We start from the raw sequence: 23,996 nt of genomic DNA on the forward strand, positions 1-23,996 counted from the left end.
TACAATTTTGACAAAATTTTCTACAGGAATAAAATGCTGACAAAATTTTCTATGGAAATAAAATGTGGCAAAATTTTGACAATAAAATTTATTTATTAAATACAATTTTGACAACATTTTCTACAGAAATAAAATTTTCCAAAAACTTCTTTAGAAATAAAATTTTAACAAAATTTTCTATAGAAATAAAATTTTGTATTTTTTCTTTTTTATTCCATCTTTTTCTTTCCAATAAATGTCAATATTTTTTTTTAAGCTTAAAAAATTATTGACATTTAATAAATAAAATTTTGACAACATTTTCTATAGAAATAACATTTTGCTATAGAATTAAAATTTTGACAAAATTTTCTATAGAAATAAAATTTTGACAAAATTTTCAATAGAATTAAAATGTTGACAAAATTTTCTACAGGAATAAAATTCCGACAAAATTTTCTATTAAAATAAAATTTTGAGAAAATTTTCAATAGAAATAAAATTTTGACAAAATTTTCTACAGGAATAAAATTTTGACAAAATTTTATATAGAAATAAAATGTTGGCAAAATTTTCTATAGAAATAAAGTTTTGACAAAATTTTCTATAGAAATAAAATTTTGGCAAAATTTTCTATAGAAATAGAATTTGACAATAAAATTTTGGCTGCGAAATAAAATTTTTACAAAGTTTTCTAAAGAAAGAAAATTTTGACAACATTTTCTATAGAAATAAAAATTTAACAAAATTTTATGTAGAAATAAAATTTTGACAAAACTTTCTATAGAAATAAAATTTTGAGAAATTTTTCAATAGAAATAAAATTTTGACAAAATTTTCGATAGAAATAAAATTTTGACAAAATTTTCTATAGGAATAAAATTCTGACAAAATTTTCTATAGAAATAAAATTTGACAATAAAATTTTGGCTGCAAAATAAAATTGTGACAAAATTTTCTACAGAAATAAAATGTTGGCAAAGTTTTCTATAGAAATAAAATTTTGACAATAAAATTTTGGCTGCGGCCTACATTTAATTTTGCGCTGATCGGCGAACGCTTAACCGCTGCGCCGACTAGAATATGTCTTCTAGTTAGCAAGGCCAGTAAGAAAATTTTTCTTCAGAAATTTTCAAATTAAATATAAGCTAGCAAATCCACTTTGCATTAAATCTTGGACGTAAGAACTGACGCCAGGAGTTTAATATAGACCAAATGGTTTTGACTGTAGCTCAAGGCCCCTTGCAAACTGGTTAGAGAAGGCTTATATTTACCAACTACAAAAATTCTAATCTTCATGTTCTGATCGATACAATTATTATTTTCATGATTTAAGAAAAGAAAGACGCTAATTGAAAACGGAATGTCAAATTTTCATTTTAGCTGAAGGAGACGGCATATCTGTGTAAATTTATAGCCCATGATCAACTTTTAAGACTTTACATTTTGTTCTCGTTTAAAAATTATATGTATATTAAATTGAAATGGAATAATTGCATATTTGAGGCAACATAACTAACTACATAACTCACACTTACCTGTCCATCTATAAACTGAACATTTCCCAGCAGAAGTACCGCTGCCAGAACTCTTACAACATCCAAAAATGGTATACCCAGAATACCCAAACATGTTTTCCACGCTTGAAAACGTACTGCATCTTCCTGTTCGTTTTGCATAACATCACCATGTTGTAGATAACGTAAATTTGCCGGTGAATAGCCTTCTAAATTGAGTTTAACTCTTTCCTCACGACTTAAACCGGCTAACATTTGATAGAAAATATGATAGTTTTTCTCCTTCGGCAAGGGTCGTATGACACGCGTCTGATCCAAAAAGTAACAATGGATTTTAGTTCGATACAGAGCACCATCAGTCACTTGCACTTCTATGAATTGTCCAATGCGACTGGATTCTGAATTTGTTGTGGTTTTTGCTGAACCTAAGGAACGTAATACTGTAAATGCGGCTGCCAAATGTTTAAAGGCATCCGTTTCGGGTCCACCACCGGCTACGGCAAACAATTGTCTTAGCAATAGCATAGAACAATGTGTTTTTCCTGCTCCAGATGTGCCCGAGAGTATGATGGCTTGGGGATAACCAGTTTCAGCCTGTTGACGTACTGCTTCTTGGACTATTTTCCGCAATTGTGGAGCCAAAGGAAACGAGCGAGTTGATGTCAGCGTCAGAGGATTGCCAATATTCAGATAGGGATTGATGGATAGTAAAATGGGACCCACATTTGTCTGAAATTGTTGGAAATTTAAAATAAATTAAAAAATTATAATCTAGAGGGGGAAAGGAGAATAAATATGGGAAATTTGGAATTATATCCATAATTATTTGGAATTATTTCTAAAGAAAATTTACCCACAATTTTATTTCTATAGATGTTTTTACTCAAAATTTTATTTCTAAAGAAAATTTTCTCAAAATTTTATTTCTGTAGAATGTTTTATCAAAATTTTGATTTCTATAGAAAATTTTGTCAAAATTTTATTTCTATAGAAAATTTTGTCAAAATTTTATTTCTAACGAAAATTTTCTCAAAATTTTAGTTCTAAAGAAAATTTTCTAAAAATTTTATTTCTAACGAAAATTTTCTCAAAATTTTATTTCTAAAGAAAATTTTGCAAAATTTAATTTCTAAAGAAAATTTTCTAAAAATGTTATTTATGTAATCTTGTTAAAATTTTATTTCAATAGAACATTTTCTCAAAATTTTATTTCTAAAGAATAATTTCTCAAAATTTTATTTCTATAGAAAATTTTCTCAAAATTTTATTTCTATAGAAAATTTTTTCAAAATTATTTCTAAAGAAAATTTTCTCAAAATTATTTCCACAGAAAATTTTCTCAAAATTTGTTTATATAAACATTTTATTCCTAAAGAACATAACATACAATTTTATTTATATAGAATTTTTCAAAAAATTGTATTTCTATAGAAATTTTTATCGGAATTTTATTTCTAAAGAAAATTTTTATAAAATTTTATTTTTATAGAATTTTTCAAAAAAATTTTTTTTTCTGAGAATTTTATTTCTAAAGAAACTTTTTATAAAATTTTATTTATATTGAATTTTTATATTTATAGAAATTTTTCGCAGAATTTGATTTCTAAAGAAGATATTCATAAAATTTTATTTCTAAAGAAAATTTTCTTAAAATTTTATTTCTATAGAATTTTCTTTCAAAATAGAACATTTTCTCAAAATTTTATTTCTAAAGAATATTTTCTCAAAATTTTATTTCTATAGAAAATTTTCTCAAAATTTTATTTCTATAGAAAATTTTTTCAAAATTATTTCTAAAGAAAATTTTCTCAAAATTATTTCCAAAGAAAATTTTCTCAAATTTTTTTATATAAACATTTTATTCCTAAAGAACATATCATACAATTTTATTTATATAGAATTTTTCAAAAAATTGTATTTCTATAGAAATTTTTATCGGAATTTTATTTCTAAAAAAAATTTTTATAAAATTTTATTTTTATAGAATTTTTCAAAAAATTGTATGTCTGTAGAAATTTTTCTGAGAATTTTATTTCTAAAGAAACTTTTTATAAAATTTTATTTATATTGAATTTTTATATCTATAGAAATTTTTCGCAGAATTTGATTTCTAAAGAAAATGTTCATAAAATTTTATTTCTAAAGAAAATTTTCTTAAAATTTTATTTCTATAGAATTTTCTTTCAAAATAAAACATTTTCTCAAAGTTTTATTTCTAAAGAATATTTTATCAAAATTTTATTTCTAAAGAAAATTTTCTTAAAATTTTATTTCTATAGAATTTTCTTTCAAAATAGAACATTTTCTCAAAATTTTATTTCTAAAGAATATTTTCTCAAAATTTAATTTCTATAGAAAATTTTCTCAAAATTTTATTTCTAAAAATTTCTCAAAATTTTTTTATATAAACATTTTATTCCTAAAGAACATATCATACAATTTTATTTATATAGAATTTTTCAAAAAATTGTATTTCTATAGAAATTTTTATCGGAGTTTTATTTCTAAAGAAAATTTTTATAAAATTTTATTTTTATAGAATTTTTATATTTATAGAAATTTTTCGCAGAATTTGATTTCTAAAGAAAATATTCATAAAATTTTATTTCTAAAGAAAATTTTCTTAAAATTTTACTTCTATAGAATTTTCTTTCAAAATAGAACATTTTCTCAAAATATATTTCTAAAGAATATTTTCTCAAAATTTTATTTCTATAGAATATTTTCTCAAAATTTTATTTCTATAGAAAATTTTCTCAAAATTTTATTTCTATAGAAAATTTTTTCAAAATTATTTCTAAAGAAAATTTTCTCAACATTTTTTTATATACACATTTTATTCCTAAAGAACATATCATACAATTTTATTTATATAGAATTTTTCAAAAAATTGTATTTCTATAGAAATTTTTATCGGAATTTTATTTCTAAAGAAAATTTTTATAAAATTGTATTTTTATAGAATTTTTCAAAAAATTGTATGTCTGTAGAAATTTTTCTTAAAATTTTATTTCTAAAGAAACTTTTTATAAAATTTTATTTATATTGAATTTTTCAAAAAATTGTATTTCTTTAGAAATTTTTCTGAGAATTTTATTTCTAAAGAAAATTTTCATAAAATTTTATATCTATAGAAATTTTTCGCAGAATTTGATTTTTAAAGAAAATGTTCATAAAATTTTATTTCTAAAGAAAATGTTCTTAAAATTTTATTTCTATAGAATTTTTTTCAAAATTTTATTTTATTTCTAAAGAAAATTTTCATAAAATTTAATTCTATAGAAAATTTTCACAAACTTTTATTTTTATAGAAACATTTTTTAAATTTTATTTCGACCAATTGAAGTACATCTTAGGAATATTTAGCAAAATCATGAACTCTACCAATCTACCAACCAGTAACAATCTTTTGGTCGAATCCTACCAACTGCAACCGTGGTTGTCGCACTATTAATTGCGAAATAATATTCATACACCAGAAAAAAAGTGAACTGTTTTTATAAAAAGAATAAACGACCACGCACGAAAATTGAACTAAATTTTACTCCACATTTTGATATTTCCACAAAGCGTTTAAAACCAGGAAATTTTAATGCCCTATTTTAGTTTTTAACTGCAGTTCATTTCATAGAAGAAAAAATTAACTAAAAGTAAAGAAGAAAATCATTGTCGCCAAATCATGACCATTTTAACCATACAGTAGTTCATTCATACTATTTGTGGGAATCGTACGAAAATGTTCATTTGTTTTAGTTCATATTAAACTTATGTTTATGGTCATTGAACTTTATAGTCACGTTTAGTTCATAAAATTTTTGAGACATACTTAAAACAAGTAAGATTTCATTAAGCTGTGGAAAATTTCGATAAAAATAATAAAATGTAACTTTAAACAAATAATTGTTTTCCAATAAAAATAAGTTAAATTTAGCGTTAGTTTAACTACGGAAATTTTTTTTGTGTAGTTGAGAGTAACCCGGGAATAGTTTGTTACTAATTTTCGATAACGTTTACGAATCGATATCAAAATCTGTAGAGGAAAATTATAGCTAAACCATATAAAATGCTATTAATACTTCCAATACCCGCTGATACTGATTATTTTTCTATCAGTGTATAATATACACAGGGCCCAACACGAGATTGTGCGAAATAAAAATAAAAAATTGTTTGAGGCACCCTGTGATGCAACCATAAACAAATAATACGATAAGCCAATTCACAAACCTCCCCCAAACACACTCTTATAAATTCTCTCTGCTTATCGTATATGTATGTATATTATACCCATGTTACATACATACATAAGTTTGATCATAATAGCACAAAAGAGTATCGCGCGTATTTATTATTCAGTTCTATTTTTAGCGATCGTATTGATATGAATACTTTCGCGGCGAACCCCAGACGTACTGTTTGGTTGAGTGGTTAAGACCTCTGATTGAGATGCGTAAGGTTGGCTGATCGAGCCCGCGTGTATCTTGTGCTCTGTTATTAAAAGCCAACCAAATTATTTAAAATTGAAGAGAAATATAGTGAGCGTGCGTTCATTGTTTTCGTGATGATGGTCATATGGGTAATTTACGCCTGAACTTTGTATGTTGAAAATTTGCAAAATATGTGCTGAGCGAAAACATTTCTTCTATTTTATAAATTAGTATTTGTTTAGTGAATTATTATAATAAAGAATTTTTATTATTTCCAAAATTAATTTATACAAATTTAAATCAGTTTAATTAGTTTAATTTAATATATATAATAAGTTATGTCAGGTGATTTTTTATAGTAATAGAACATTTTCTCATAATTTTATTTCCATTGAAAATTTTGTCAATTTTTTTTTTTTTTTATAGAAACTTTGTCAAAATTTTATTTCTATAAAAAATTTTTTCAAAATTTTATTTTTATAGAAATTTTTGTCAACATTTTATTATTATAGAAAATTTTGTCAAAATTTTATTTCTATAGAAAAGTTTGTCAAAATTTTATTTCTATAGAAAATTTTGTCAAAAATTTATTTCTATAGAAAATTTTGTCAAAATTTTATTTCTATAGAAAATTTTGTCAAAATTTTATTTCTATAGAACATTTTGTCAAAATTTTATTTCTATAGAAAATTTTGTCAAAATATTATTTCTATAGAAAATTTTGTCAAAATTTTATTTCTATAGAAAATTTTGTCAAAATTTTATTTCTATAGAAAATTTTGTCAAAATTTTATTTTTATAGAAAATTTTGTGTCAAAATTTTATTTCAATAAAAAATTTTGTAAAAATTTTATTTCTATAGAAAATTTTGTCAAAATTTTATTTCTATAGAAAATTTTGTCAAAATGTTATTTCTACAGAAAATTCTTTTTCTATAGAAAATTTTATCAAAATTTTATTTCTACAGAAAATTTTGTCAAAATTTATTGTTATAGAAAATTTTGACAAAATTTTATTTCTATAGAAAATTTTGTAATTTTTTTTCTATAGGAAATTTTGTCAAAATTTAAATTTCTGGGGAAAATTATGTCAAAATTTTATTTCTATAAAAAATTTTATTTCTATAGAAAATTTTGTCAAAATTGTATTTCTATAGAAAATTTTGTCAAAATGTTATTTCTACAGAAAATTTTTTTTCTATAGAAAATTTTGTCAAAATTTTATTTCTATAAGAAATTTTTGTCAAAATTTAAATTTCTGTGGAAAATTTTGTCAAAATTTAATTTCTATAGAAAATTTTGTAAAAATATTATTTCTATAGAAAATTTTATAAAAATTTTATTTCTATAGAAAATTTTGTCAACATTTTATTTCTATAGAAAATTATGTGAAAATTTTATTTCTAAAGAAAATTTTCTCATAATTTTATTTCTGTAAAAAATGTTGTCAAAATTTTATTTCTAAAAAAAATTTGTCAAAATTCTATTTCATTGAAAATTTTTACAAAATTTTATTGTTATAGAAAGTTTTCAAAAAATTTAATTGCGATAGAAAATTTTGTCAAAATTTTATTTCTATAGAAAATTTTGTCAAAATTTTATTTCTATAGAAACTTTTGTCAAAATTTTATTTCAATAGAAAATTTTGTCAATTTTTTTTTTTCTATAGAAAATTTTGTCAAAATTTTGTCTCTGTAGAAAATAATGTCATAATTTTATTAAATAGAAAATTATATATAGAAAATTATTTCAAAATTTTATTTCTAAAGAAAATTTTCATAACATTTTATTTCTAAAGAAAATTTACTCAAAATTTTATTTCTATAGAAAATTTTGTCAAAATGTTATTTCTAAAGTAAATTTTCTCATAATTTTATTTCTGTAGAAAATGTTGTCAAGATTTTATTTCTAAAAAAAATTGTCAAAACTTTATTTCATTTAAAATTTTTACAAAATTTTATTGTTATAGAAAGTTTTCAAAAAATTTAATCTATAGAAAAATTACTCAAAATTTTATTTCTATAGAAGTATTCAAAAAATTTAATTTCTATAGAAAATTTTGTCAAAATTTTATTTCTGTAAAAAATACTGTCATAATTTTATTTCTAAAAAAAAATTTATAAAATTTTATTTCTATAAAAAATATTTACAAAATGTTATTGTTTTAGAAAGTTCTCGAAAAAATTAATTTCTATAGAAAATTTGGTCAAAATGTTATTTCTATAGAAATTTTTGTCAAAATTTTATTTCTATAAAAAATTTTGTCAATATGTTATTTTTCAACATTTTATTTCTATTTAGAAAATGTAAAATCTGCCAAAACATCAAAAATTCTACCAATCTACCAAACAATAAAAAATCTACCATATCTGGTAGAATTCTACCAGCTTTGGCAACGTGTCTACCACCCAATTTTACTACTTGAATATTTAGAAATAAATGTTCGTTCATAAATACAAGGTGACGGAACTCCCATTTTCATATCTTCAGAATTTGACGATCACCAGTCTCTTGGTGTTGTGGTTCGAAATCTTGATCTCATTGCAGATTGTTGGATTTGACAAAATTTTATTTTTTAAATTGGTACTGATTTCTAAAGCAGAGCCTTTTGCTTTCTTTTTTGTTAGAAAAAAAAAAAAAAAACATATCAAAAATGTATTGGGGATTTTTGTGAGGAATTTAAGTTTAAATTGGGGATTTTTGGGGACGAAAACATCATAATTTGGGGACAAGAGCCAGAAAAATTGTGGCAACGGCTGTTGAAATGGTCCTTCCTTCCGGATCCAAATTGACAATTTTCATTACTTTTTTAACAACTTTTTTTTTGCTGGGTCATTCTTTTAAGAATAATATAACATAATTAGATTTTATTTAACATTTAAAAAGTATTATTATATTTTATAATTTATTATTTGCCTATGAAGAATGGAGGTAACCTTAGGTGCCGCACAAGGCTCAATCCTTGGACCAGATCTCTGGAACGCAACATACGACGAGATACTGATGATACCCATGCCAGATGATACAGTCCTTGTTGGCTACGCTGATGACATAGCCGCTGTAATAAAAGAGAGAAATACTGAAGAGGCTCAATGTAAACTTCGCCCGCGAAAGACTGCTTAGACACGCATAACTTACAATTAGTCATTCAAATGAACGAACTGCTACTACTAGCCAGACGGCATACGCCTCTAAAATTAAAGATGCACATAGACGACATGGTAGTCCCGACAAAGCAGCCAGTCAAATATTTGTCACTAAGGCTGGACTCGAAACTAACTTACTCCAAGCAGATAGAGAACGCAACGGAGAAAGCTGCTACGTTAACGTCGCGATTGAGCAGGCTGATGACAAACATAGGAGGACCTCGTCCAAGTAAAAGAAGAATACTCATGAAGATGACTAACAGTATACTCCTTTATGGATGTGAAATCTGGGCGTCGATCCTACAGAGGCGAACTGCAGCGAAAAAGCTGCTTTTGAGTACAGGGAACGGCAGCTCTGAGAATGCGGCTTCCGCACGGAATCGCGGAAGCCGCATTAGCGAAGGCAATAGCGGACCCAATAGACCTCCAGGCGATTGAACGGCAAAAGCTTTTCGAGGTTAAACCACAATGCGCGATAGGCATGATACCGAACATTCAACAAGAGACCAGAGATAGATGGAAGGAACGATTGAGGAACTTGACAAAGGGCAGATGGACACACCGCCATATAACTGATATAGAGTTATGGCGAGAGAGAAGATATTGGGAAGTAACGTACTATATGACTCACATGCTCTCTGGTCACGGATACTTACGAAAGTATCTGCATCGTATGGGGAAATGCAGCTCAGAGAACTGTTATTACGAAGAAGAGGTCGCGGATGATGCCGAACATACATTCTTTATATGTAGCCGGTGGGCAGAGCGACGGACAGCGTCTACAATATGAAATTGGACATATCTCTCCGAGAAATATAGTCCAGAAAATGGTATAGAGTGAGAAGAACTGCGAGGCCATAGGGCGATTTGTTGAACACGTTCTCGGCAGGGAAAAGATTGACATGGACACTATGACATGAGTAATGTTAGCTTGAACCTGCATGTGGACTAGAAGGAGATGGTCACGAACCTCGTGGGGTCTACCTCGAGGTAATGCGAAAGCGGTTTCGAGGTGGTAATCATACCCCTAGGGAAGATGGATTGGTTTTTAAGGCGGTAACCATTTGGAGTCCGGCACACGGACACGAATTTCGTGAATGTCGCAAAAAATCCATTGTTGTTCCGGAGTAATAACTGATATAGAGTTATGGCGAGAGAGAAGATATGGGCAAGTAACGTATTACGTGACTAAGATGCTCTATGGTCACATATACTTACGAAAGTATCTGCATCGTATGGGGGAATGCAGCTCAGAGAACTGTATTCACGAAGAAGAAGAGGTCGTGAATGATGCCGAACATAAATTCCTTAGATGTAGCCGCTGGGCATCGCTAGAAAATGAAATTGGACAAGTCTCTCCGAGAAATATAATCCAGAGTGAGAAGAACTGGAAGGCCATAGGGCGATTTCTAGTACACGTTGTCCGTAGGAAAAGATTGACATGGGCACTACGACATGAGTAATGTAAGCTTGAAACTGGATGCGGACTAAAAGGAGATGGTCACGGACCACGTGGCGTCCACATCGAAGTAATGCGAAGTGGAACAACGCATAACAGTCAATACTGAATGGTGCTCAACAATTTGTTTGCCAGTTGTCTTGCAAGAAATCAGGAACACCAAATGCCGACTCAAACAACTGCACTTTTGAGCACTCAGTCACCGTGGAGATTTGAACGCAAGTGTTGGTGATTCACAGACGAGGAATTTTTATCGGGTTTGCCTTTGGTATCAGGTACTCGTAGTGCTAAAGACAGGGTCATCGACCATAAATGCAGAGGGTTATTGTCATTATTGGAGGATGACGGTGGTGTCATTGTTAATGGTCGTATGGAAGGAGATATGGAGGGAGAGAGGACTTTCTGTGTAGTTATGGGAAGTTAAATTATAGATTATTGTATATGTTCTGTCGATGTATTACAGTTAATATCGGAGTTCCGCATATAGAGCAAACCCTATTCGGACCATATGCTCCTTTTTATATCGCTCAATATCTTGACGGAGGTGGAACCCAGACCTTCCGCTTTGCTACAACGAATTCCTTGGCGACAGGATAACATGGTCCAAACTTGCAAGTCTTTGTGACATCGAATACTTACAATTCGACATACCTATACAAGATAAGTTGGACTTGTGTGTGGGGAAGATCCTCTAAGCAGCGAATTCTAGCTCTAGAAAGAAGTATTTTGATTCGAGGAACCCTTGGTTCGATTCGAAGTGTGAGAACTATCGTAGACGTATCTTACTGAGACTGAATAGTTTCCATGTATCGGGACTGGATACGGACCGGACTTCCTACATTAAGTCAAAGAAGAGGTACAGGCTTGTATGTGATGAAAGGAAACATATGTTCCGATATGAGATAGTTGAGAAATTTAACAGGGTTAATGACTCTGCGGAATGGTGGAGAATAACGCGCTCATTAGGAAGGAAGGCACCGATGGCCAGTAACAACTTAGCATTGACTGATTATTTATGATTATTTCCGAACTCTTGTATCTACTTCTTCCATTGAGCATCAGATCTTTTGGTGTAGACAGTACCGTTTAGACCCCTGACTAGACTCTCCATTTGAGTTAAGAGAACTCTCTCTCTCTCGTGCTGGCAAAGGCTAGGAACAATAAAACTCCTGGTAAAGACGGAGTTAGCTATGAGTTCTATAAGAACGCACCGACAGATTTCTGGAATGAGATGCTGTTTCTTTTCAATCAAATTTTCTTATACGAGGATATTCCACTTCTTTTCTTGAACCGGTTTTAATTCCTCTATACAAAAAAGGTGATGTAAATGTTGTATCGAATTATAGAGGGTTGTCTCTTTTAAATGTAATTTATAAATGCTTCACTGGAATACTGCATAATTGTTTAACCAGTTGGTTAAACGTGAACAATATCATTGATGAATCCCAGGCTGGTTTTCGAAAGGGGTATTCTACCATCGACAACATATTTTGCTTGACATCTATAATTAATCCATTTAAACTACAACCTTCAGAAAATAACATATGCCTTATTGTCGATTTTTCGGCTGCATTTGACAAGATACCGCCAGACCTCCTATTTTATAAGTTGGACAGCCTAGGTATGTCATCCATGATTGTACGGGTACTGAGGAAGCTCTATGAGCATACGTCTAGTTGAGTGTATAATGGATCTTCACTTTCTGACCAACTAGTAGTTTCTCAGGGTGTAAAACAGGGATGCCTTTTGAGTCGTACGTTATTTTCTATATACCCTACGGGAAATGGATGAAACACAGGAATGATACAGGACTAGTCCCTGGTGTGCATGAACCAGTCTCGAAAAAACTCTTAAAAATCTGTTTCAGTTTGGTTATCCGAATCAGACCAGAAATGAAAAACTTTTGAAAAATGTTGAACAATAAGTTATTCCGGTAATTCTACTTAACCAAATGTGTAGATCCAATAAGATTTTTATATTAAGCGAGTATGGAAATCATTAAATTATCACTAGTTAAAAACTGCGACAAACTGGATCACCGGTACCAGACCTGTGATAGGTGCGTCAATGGCAATTTGCACCAATTTTCCGTAGGGTATTTAAATGATCTCCCCGATTCTCTACCATGCGGTATCTCGGCATATGGTAGATTCATAAAAGTTTTGGTGTATGCAGACGACATCGTCTTTTTATCTGATTCACAGGAAGATTTACAGTGCATGATCGATGCACTGTACTCTTATTGTTGCGTTTGGGGGTTGTAGCTTAACCTTGACAAGTCGAAAATTATGGTTTTTAGGAAAGGTTCAAGGATAAATGGCAATTTGTGTTGGCATTATGGGGGCGTACAATTCAGCAGGTAAATGAGTACAGATATCTAAGTTTTAATTTAACTTTTAACTTCTCAAACTCCAAACATCTTGAACTTAAACTTGTTTCAGCGAAGACTGCTATAAATGCAAACTGGCTGGGATACCTCTATAACCCTAAAATTAATCTTGACAATAAATTGAAAGCCTGCAACTCTACTGCAAAGTCAATATTATTCTATGGCGTTATCAACATTATGAGCAGGTTGAGAAGTTGCTACGATTCTTGTTTAAGAAAATTCTCTTTTACCTACGAAAACTCCCAATTACATTTTGCAGTTGGAGACAGGATTACCTACCCTGTATATAGGAACACTCCAACTAAATTTTAATTATATCAGTAGAGTGTTTAGCCTTAGTATGGACAGATTACCGCGAATGCTTGCGGAGGAAACGGTTAGGTGTACTCTCACTGGTCTAATCTATAGTATCTCATTGAATTTTTGGCAGTGGAGATCTGATTTATGAATCCTTCATTCATATATGATAGCCTGTGTGAAATCAATGGAATAAGATGGTTTTGTGCTAGGAACTCTAGATCCCATGATCTATATCCTCTATTGCAATATGGTAATAGTCCTTATTTCACAAATGACAGATCAATACGCCTTATGGGCATTATTATGAAGGCTAGAGGTGGACTATTACACTTGAACGCATGTGCTAATTCAAATGACCGTTGTACAATTTGTAATTTTGGCGAAGCAGAGAATACATTTAATTTTCTAGGTGTATGCCCCATTTTTGTAGGTACCGGCAGCAATTCTTTGGGAAAAGACCACTTTCATTTGAAGAAGTTCTCGAACTATGTTACTGAACAGCTCCGATCACTTGCACGTTTTCAAATATATAATCAGTTGTATAGAATACAGATCACTTCTAATCTCAGAATATTTATAATTTTCATTCCGTCTATTTACATAATGTTTGGTATTGTATCCTTTTAGCAAATATTCAATTTGTATATATTAAAAGTTTTCTTTTTTTTCGAGCCAATCAGACAGACACACAACAGATATTGTTATGTCTTATTATGATTTAATTAATTCGTAACTTTAATTTGAATATTGTATAGTTATTTACTTTGAATGAATTAATTTAAATAAATCATATACATATATACAAAGCATTTTCCTACCCTTACCCGCAAAAAAACGCATTTTTCTATGTATGAAAAACGTAAACTTTTAAACAAATTTGGGTATAGGTATTAAGTTTGATCTTTCAGCAAATAAAAACATACCTCCTTCCCTTACGATGTACTCCTACCATCGAGAGGGAGGGTGGACATTTTCTGAACCTATATTTTTTTTTTGTTAAATAAAATAAAATTATTGCAAATATATGTAACCGTTTCACAACTTAGCGTGATAAAACGAAAAATCGGAAAATTTCTTTACGGAGATTTTTGACATCAATAACACCATTCTTAAAATTTCGATGTAGAAAATGCACCTTGCTCTGGTCAATGAAATCTTGCAAAATGTGGTGAATCGCTTGACTCTTGAAAAGGTTATGTTGAGTATTTCAGGTGGTATTGGAAAAGAGTCATCCACTATGAGATGCTCGAAGTTTGTCGGACAACTGGGAGATTGAAACCAGCAATGGAGAAAAATGACCAGAACTGATCAACAGGAAGTCTTTGTCTTTCATCAGAACAACCTTTTGCTCTCAAAAATCGTTGATGATTGCGCAAGAAAAGGTCACAAGCAAGGATTGATGCCTGGAAAGTTTATACGGATTGTTTGGTGGGATTAGAAAAGAATCATCCTCTATGAGTAGCTCCAAATTGGTCGAACGATTATTTTACACTTTACTGTTAACAACTAATGAGATTGAAGCTATCGAAAATGACCAGAAATGATCAACAGAATGGGCTAAATCTTTCACCAGAACAACACAACTATTGAGATTAAAGCAAGCAATAGAAACAACGTTCAGAATTGATCAACAGGAAGGAATTCGTCTTCCATTAGGGCAACCACAACATAGATCTGGTGAAAAAATAGCAATACCACCTACCAAACCAAAATAATTCATATTTAGCTCGATAAAGTTCTTTATAATTATAAAAAAAACTTAGTGTTATTAGAAATTCCAAAACTTTCCAATACATAATTTAATGTAATTTAATTTTAATTTTATACTTTTTATGTTATTTATATATTTTTATTTTAATCTTTAAGTTTCTAATACATAATTTTTATTCAAAACAAATCTTCGAGTACACCAAACAACCGACAATTCTGCAAGGGTGGATAAAATTTTTATCTTAACAACAAAACACAAACCACACAGCCTCAAATCTCCACATATCTTAAATTGCATGTTGCCAGTTTTGGGAAAAGGCGCCAAAACCTGTTTCAAAAGTTAACTTCTAAATCGAGCCACTGAACAGAGAGACCCACTTGCAAAGACACAGAGATCCATACAAAATACAACCGAAACGCTTAAAGCAAATAAGACACAGAAATAAAATTTGCTGATCGTTTTTTTTTTTTTTTTTTGTTCACTTTTATTAATGGATTCTGGTTCGGTTTTCTTTGAAAAACAATCTTGAAGACAAGAAAAAATCTCACAAATAAACAGAAAATGTTAAGACAAACTTTGTCTCGCTTTTTCGATAGTTAACTGGGTAGGTTTGCTGTGCTTGTAGTGCTGTTGTGGTGCATGAGGCAAAGGCTCAAACCAAAATATTGTATAGACATGCAGACGGACGGACGGACAATTGTATGGCCAATCAATATGAATTTCGAGTTTCAAGTACCAAGTTTGGGCAAGTAGTTTGTGAACCTACGTTAATAATGCTATGGCAAAATTAATATATTTTTATTATTATAGTTGTTCAACTGGGCTCTTTGGTCAGATGGTCTTTTTATGAATTAAATAAAACTAATTTATTTCATATTTTACTCAACGTTTCGTTGGTTCTTTCCAACTTCATCAGGAGTGTTTATTGAAAATCAATTAGTTTTACGTTTTTTTTTATTAATTAATATAAAACTGGACATCACGACACACATTTTAATAATAATTAATAATAATAAGTAAAATTATTGCAGCGAAACCCCTTATACTAATATCACAGAACTGAACACTTTAAACTATTGCCACTGAATATAATTTAATTTCACTAAACTTAATTACGTTATTCAATGTTTAATTAAAAATTAATACAAGTTAAATTGAATAAAATTTTGTTTTTTTTTTTGCGGGTAAGAGCAGGAAAATGCTTTATGCACCTGACAGTGTGTCCACCCATGTACCGCTTTGGGATTACTTCGAGTGGTTTGGGATTACCCCACGTGGTCTGTGACCATCTCCTTCTAGTCCACATCCAGATCCAAGCCTACATTACTTATGTCGTAGTGCCCATGTCAACCTTCTTAATGCGAAGAACGTGTTCCACAAATCGCCCTATGGCCTCCCAGTTCCTCTCACTCTGTTCCATCTTCTGGATTTTATTTCTCGGAGTGACATGTCCAATCTCATCTTCTATCATCTAAAGAATGTATGCTCGGCATCATCCGCGACCTCATTTTCTTTATAAATACAGTTCTCTGCGATGCAGATACTTTCGAAAGTACCCGTGACCAGAGAGCATCTGAGTCATGTAATACGTTACTTCCCCATATCTTGTCTCTCGCCATAACTCTATATCATTTATTACTCCGGAACACCAACGGATTTTGGGCGACATTCACGAAATTCGTGTCCGTGTGCCGGACTCCAAATGGCTACCGGCTTAAAAACCCATCCCTCTTCCCATGGGGTATGATTACCATCTCGGAACCACTTTCTCATTACTTCGAGGTGGACCCTACATGGCCCGTTACCATCTCCTTCTAGTCCGCATCCAGGTTCAAGCTTACATTACTCATGTCGCAGTATCTATGTCAATCTTTTTCCTGCGGAGAACGTGATCTAGAAATCGCTCTATGGCATCCCAGTTATTCTCACTCTATACCATCTTCTGGATTATATTTTTTGGAGAGACTTGTCCAATTTCATCGTTCTGCCAACCGGCTACATCTAAATAATGTATGTTAGGCATCATCCACGACCTCTTCTTCTTGGAAAATACAGTTGTCTGAGCTGCATTTCCCCATACGATGCAAATACTTTCGAAAGTATTTGCCAGCGTGCTGCAATGGTTAGCATGGCCACCTTGCATACACAAGGTCGTGGATTCGATTCCTGCTTCGACCGAACACCAAAAAGTTTTTCAGCGGTGGATTATCCCACCTCAGTAATGTGGCATTTCTGAGTGTTTCAAAACTTCTCAAAGTGGTTTCAGTGCAATGTGGAGCGCCTTTCGGACTCGGTTATAAAAAGGAGTTCCCTTGGCATTGAGCATAACATGGAATCGGGCAGCACTCAGTGATAAGAGAGAAGTTCACCACTTTGGTATCACAATGGAATGAATAGTCTAAGTGAGCCTGAGACATCGGCCTGTCACCTAACCTAACCTCCGTGACGAGAGAATATCTGAGTCATGCAAAACGTTACTTCCCCATATCTTCTCTCTCGCCATAGCTCTATGTCAGTTATAACTCGGTGTGTCCAACTGCCCTTTGTCTCGTTCCTCCACTGTTCCTGCCATCTATCTCTGATCTCTTGTCGAATGTTCGGTATGAAGTTTGTCGCGCATTGTTGTTTTGCCTCGAAAACCTTTTGCCGCTCAATCGCCTGGAGGTCTATTGGGATTGTCCCTGCTATTACTTTTTCGCCTTAGTCCATATCTGTGGGACCAACGCCCAGATCTCAAATCCATAGAGGAATATACTGTTAGTCATATCCATGAGTATCTTTCTTCTGCTTGGAAGATTGCCTCCAACGGTGGCCATCAGCCTGCTCAGTCGCGACGTTATCGTAGCAGCTTTCTCCGTTGCGTCTGCTTGGAGTACGTTAATTTCGAGTCCAGCCTTCGTCCAAAGTACTTGATTGACCGCTTTGTTGGGATGTCGTCTATGTATATCTCTATATTTAAGGGCAGATGCCGTCTCGTTAGTGGTAGCAGTTCGGTTTTTTGCATGGCTAATTGTAAGCCATGCGTGTCTAACCAGTCTTTTGCGCATATCATGGTTCGGCGAAGTTTGCGTTGAGCCTCTTCAGTATTTCTCGTTCTTATCACAGCAGCTATATAGCCAACAAGGAATGTATTATCTGGCGTGGATAACTTCAGTATCTCGTCGTATGTTGAGTTCCAGAGATCTGGTCCAAGGATTGAGCCTTGTGCGCCATCTGAGGTTGCCTCCATTCTTTTTAGGCCCTGTATAGTGTCATATATCAAAACTCCGTCTTTGTGGTGTACTTTCAATACTCTCGTCAAGTATATCGCTGTATGAAATATGGACTCCAGGGTGTATATTACGTCTGTCCATCTTAGGCTAAAGAAAGCGTTTTTAATATCCAGGGTCGATAGTAGAATTATAGATGTCAAGGCATGAGTACCCTCTTGTGTCGGCCGAACGGCGTCTAATACTACTTTAAGGGCTCCAAGTGTCGATTTTCCAGGTATAAATCCATATTGTCTCGCGGACAGATCCCCAACATTCCTGATAGTCTCGTCAAGTCTTGGTTTGACTTCTTTCCACACTTAAGGGAAGATACCTTCTATTAGGCAGCTGTTGTACATAGCAAATAGGGTCTCAGGTCGCTTGGTAGCTATTTCCTTAATAACCTCTTCGGGTATGACGTAAGGACCAGGTACCTTCCTGCAGTTCCTCTGTTGTAAAGAGTCTTCTCTGATTTCATGCCTTGAGAATAAAGTTTCAACGATGATCCGCATTTAATTCTCGTCCAACTAGTCCACAGGACCTCTCGTGCCTATTTTCTGCATAACTACTTAGTCTCCTAGTCCCCAAGGATTATCGTTTATATCTAATATTATCTCTTCCCATTTATCTCACTTACTCTTGCTTATATGAGTCTCTGAGTCTCCCCCACGTCTTGCCCTGATGTACTTCCTCCAGGTTTTTCTTCAATTTCATCTGCATTCATCGATGCCGGTATTCCACCAGAATACCGCCTTCCACCCAGTGTTATGCTCTTCTTAATTATACCCAAACCACATAGTGATCAGGGTATAATAACTTTGATCTACCCAAAGATGTGCCTACCATAAATATTGATTTTAGACCTCATAGAATATATATACCGATTGATTCAGTATCACCTCCTGAGTCGATCTAGCCTTTGGTGTCCGTCCGTCTGTCCATGTATTTGTTGGTCGAAGGATTCCGGTTTAAATTATTAACCGATTTTGATGAAATTTGGTACTGGGTGTTTTTTGGACAAGGACGAACGCTATTGAATTTGGAACAAATCGGATTGAATTTAGATATAGCACCCATATATATGTATCGCCAGATTTCTATAAATGAGGTCAGATTGCGTTCATTTACTAACCGATCGGCGGCAAATTTGCCACAAAGTAATCTAATTGACGACCCTTTAAGTGACCCAAATTTCATCGAAATCAATTCAGATTTAGATATAGCTCCCATATATATGTATCGCCCGATTTTGTCACATTTGGACATAAGTCCCTTATTTATCAACCGATCTTACTCAAAGTTGGCCAAATCTAATTTTCTATAGTACTTACAATATGTTCAAAAAAAATCATCGAAATCGGTTCAGATTTAGCTATAGCTCCCATATATTTTTGACTATAGTGGCCTCATTTATTAAGTGATCTTCCTCAAATTCAGCACAAGGTAATCTCCTATAATACCAACCAAAGCTGCAAAATATAATCCAAATTGGTTCAAATTTAGATATATGTCAGCACCCATATATATGTATCCCCTTATAACTTTATTTCTAACCATAATAGCCATAATTAGTAACCGTCTTACTCAACGTCAGCACAAGGTAACCTTCTGTGGAAGGTTACTTTGTTTCAAATTTAGATGTAGCTCCCATCATCGCTCGATTTTCCCAAAATTGTCCATAAGACTTTTATGTATTAACTAATGTTACTCAAATTCCGCCTATTGAAGTATTAGCCGATGGTAGTTAGACTTAAATGTAGCTCTTATATAGATATATTTCCCAAGTTTCACAAATTTTGATTTATTACCCACACTAATTTAGCGATTTCCTCTTTTTTTAATAATGGACTCAATATTATTGGCATTCTAACTCCATAGGTTCAGAATCAACTATAGCTCCCAACAACATACATTTCTGTTCAGATTGTGATAAGACAGCCATGAATTTGGAAATTTAAGTAGTCGTTCAGACGTTTTTAATGGACTTTGATCAATTAAAATTTGTTTCCTAGAATCAAGTAAGGAAAACTCAAATTTAAAAGTGAATTGTAACGTCAATGTGTCCTTACTTAAATTCTCCGCTTCTTTGGCTCCTATACCCGAATGTGCACAAGAAGTGGAATAGTAGGATTGAGCTATATAAGAATGTGGACCGATATGAACCATACTTTCCGCATGAAATTATGGGTGCAAAGAAACACTACAGGATGAAAATTCGGATATCTATTGTATTTTCTCAAGATGTATAATCGGGAGAATGGTATTCATAGGGCAATGCTAATATAAACCAAATGCGTGACTGTTGTGATCTTTAACTACCTCTAAGTCGAAAGTTTAAGTCAACTTTTTGTAATATTTAATTTCGACTTTTCAAAGTCTACTATTTCAAATTTTTAAAAAGTTAAAATGCGACGTTTTGATTCCTGTGTCAACCGCTAAATCATATCAGCGCTTTCTGGTTTACTTAACTTTTTGAATAAAAGCCCAATGTACAATAACAAAATACTTTTTAAGGCATTTTTTTCGACGAAATTGGAAATTCGGTCCACTGGAGAGAATTTTGGTCCGATTTTGGGAAACAATTTGATCCAAAATAAAATTTCGTTGTGGCAATGCTGATCATAATGAATAGTTTAAGTGAGCCTGATACATCGGGCTGCCACCTACCCTAATATATTTAAGTTTTTATCGCATCGACAAGTCAGTGAAATCGACACATACACAGTGTGTGCAATGGCAACACTACCATTTTCCACCATATAATTAAAATAAAATTTAATGTGGCATTACGCCGCTAGTCGTCCCGGTATTCCGTCATGTATTTTAGTCTTCCCATAAGAAATACATGTAAACATTTGTTCGCCTACCGCCAGACGCTGTGGTTATGTTTACACACTATAAAACTCAACCAAATTTGTTTCTGTTAACACATGTTATTTTTACACATTTCTGTCAAACCACTGTGCCCACATTGTTCCATAAAATGGTCCATGCATGCTGCGATTCTGTTCTGATTGTTGTGATTCATTTCATCGATAGGTGTTGTTGTTGTTATTGTTATTATAATGCCGGTGGGTTTCTTGAGATGAAAAAGAAAATAAAAACAAAAAAAGCCAAACTAAAATCGAATCATGCGTGTGGCAAACGAGTGTAACCATAAATACTGTCACACGTACATACATATATGTATGTGAACACACATTTATCATAACAACAATAACAATAAACCAAATGCAAGCCATTCAAAAACAAAAACACAGAGCCAACACCACCGAGCTGTCACTATCTCATGTGGTTAACGGTCGAAAACAAGTTTTTCTAGACGTTTTTTGTTGTTATTGAGATTTGTACTTCTCTACCTTACGAACTTACAAACTAATGAACAAAAACAAACGTCAAATATTAGATCTCAAATAATGATCAAGCTTTAAATGATTATTTTTCGTTGATTTTTGGTCCAGGGTAATGTTTGGATTCGAATAGAAAATGTTTCCTTAGCTGTATAGCATTCTTCTGGGAGGAATGTTTTCTTTTTATACCCTCCACCATAGGATGGGGGTATATTAACTTTGTCATTCCGTTTGTAACACATCGAAATATTGCTCTAAGACCCCATAAAGTATATATATTCTGGGTCGTGGTGAAATTCTGAGTCGATCTGAGCATGTCCGCCCGTCCGTCTGTTGAAATCACGCTAACTTCCGAACGAAACAAGCTATCGACTTGAAACTTGGCACAAATAGTTGTTATTGATGTAGGTCGGATGGTATTGCAAATGGGCCATATCGGTCCACTTTTACATATAGCCCCCATATAAACGGACCCCCAAATTTGGCTTGCGATTGCTCTAAGAGAAGCAAATTTCATCCGATCCGGCTGAAATTTGGTACATGGTGTTATGATATGGCTTCTAACAACCGTGCAAAAATTGGTCCATATCGGTCCACTTTTATGTATAGCCCCCATATAAACGGACCCCCAAATTTGGCTTGCGATTACTCTAAGAGAAGCAAATTTCATCCGATCCGGTTGAAATTTGGTACATTGTGTTAGTATATGGTCTCTAACAACCATGCAAAAACTGGTCCACATCGGTCCATAATTATATATAGCCCCCATATAAACCGATCCCCCGATTTGGCTTGCGGAGCCTCTAAGAGAAGCAAATTTCATCCGATCCGGCTGAAATTTGGTTCGTGGTGTTGGTATATGTTCTCTAATGACCATGCAAAAATTGGTCCACATCGCTCCATAATTATATATAGCCCCCATATAAACCGATCCCCAGATTTGATCTCCGGAGCCTCTTAGACGAGCAAAAGTCATCCGATCCGATTAAAATTTGGTACGTGGTGTTAGTATATTGTCTCTAACAACCATGCCAAAATTGGTCCATATCGGTCCATAATTATATATAGCCCCCATATAAGCCGATCCCCAGATTTGACATCCGGGGCCTCTTAGAGGAGCAAAATTCATCCGATCCGGTTGAAATTTGGAACATGGTGTTAGAATGTGGTCTCTAACAAACACGCAAGAATTGCTCCATATCGGTCCATAAATATATATAGCCCCCATATAAACCGTTCCCCTGGTTTGATCTCCGGAGCCTCTTGGAGGAGCAAAATTCATCCGATCCGGTTGAAATTTACAACGTGGTGTTAGTATAAGGCCGCTAATAACCATGCCAAAATTGGTCCATATCGGTCTATATATATATATATATATATATATATATATATATATATGTATATATATATATATATATATATATATATATATATATATATATATATATATATATATATATATATATATATATATATATATATATATATATATATATATATATATATATATATATATATATATATATATATATATATATATATATATATATATATATATATATATATATATATATATATATATCCGATCCCCAATCACACAAAAATTGGTTCATATCGGTTCATAATCATGGTTGCCACTCGAGCCAAAAATAATCTACCAATATGTTCTTTTTATAGAAAACATTGTCAAAATGTTATTTCTATAGAAAATTTTGTCAAAATTTTATTTCTATAGAAAATTTTGTCAAAATTTTATTTCTATAGAAAATTTTGTCAAAATTTTATTTCTATTGAAAATTTTGTCAAAATTTTATTTCTATAGAAAATTTTGTCAAAATTTTATTTCTATAGAAAATTTTGTCAAAATTTTACTTCTATAGAAAATTTTGTCAAAATTTTATTTCTGTTGTTTTTTTATTTCAGCTTAAAACCATACATTGACTAAACTACAAGAGTAGCTTAACCAACAGAGGAAAAGAATGTTTGTCAAATTTATTTGGGCAAAGCCCTATAGACTGCAAGATGGTTGGATGGACGCACGTTTCGGAATTACCACATTCCTCATCAGCATCCTCTACTTGCAGCAAAACTATCAACCAATTATCAGAATAAATTCAGGCAGTTTATTAAACCCAACAAAAACCACACTTGAACCCTCCGAAAAAAGGTTTTACATTGATAGCCGGCTTATGCCGAAATAAATTCGAAACAAACATATCTCTTTTCCTATGCCACTGTCAAATCATCGATTTGAATTCACATGGCTGGGTTTTATTTCTATAGAAAATTTTTTCAAAATTTTATTTCTATACAAATTTTTTTCCAAATTTTACTTCTATAGAAAATGTTGTCAACATTTTATACCTTGCCATCGGCAAGTGTTACCGCAACACAAGTAATTCGATTGTGGATGACAGTCTTCAGTAGAAGTTTCTACGCAATCCATGGTGGAGGGTACATAAGCTTCGGCC

At 31.9% G+C, this 23,996-nt stretch overlaps 1 protein-coding gene across 2 annotated transcripts in view; it reads right to left on the minus strand.

The window, feature by feature from the left end:
- The window catches only part of dachs (unconventional myosin-IXb-like dachs), a 100,011-nt gene that overhangs the window by 22,404 nt on the left and 53,611 nt on the right, over window positions 1-23,996 (minus strand). For both annotated transcript variants that reach the window (XM_075293786.1, XM_075293787.1), the window contains exon 5: window positions 1,518-2,225. In XM_075293786.1, the coding sequence (XP_075149901.1) occupies window positions 1,518-2,225 (708 nt within the window). The remainder of the gene's footprint in view (window positions 1-1,517; window positions 2,226-23,996) is intronic.

The sequence above is a fragment of the Haematobia irritans genome, chromosome 2 (assembly GCF_050003625.1).
Source record: "Haematobia irritans isolate KBUSLIRL chromosome 2, ASM5000362v1, whole genome shotgun sequence".
NCBI classification, from domain to species: domain Eukaryota; kingdom Metazoa; phylum Arthropoda; class Insecta; order Diptera; family Muscidae; genus Haematobia; species Haematobia irritans.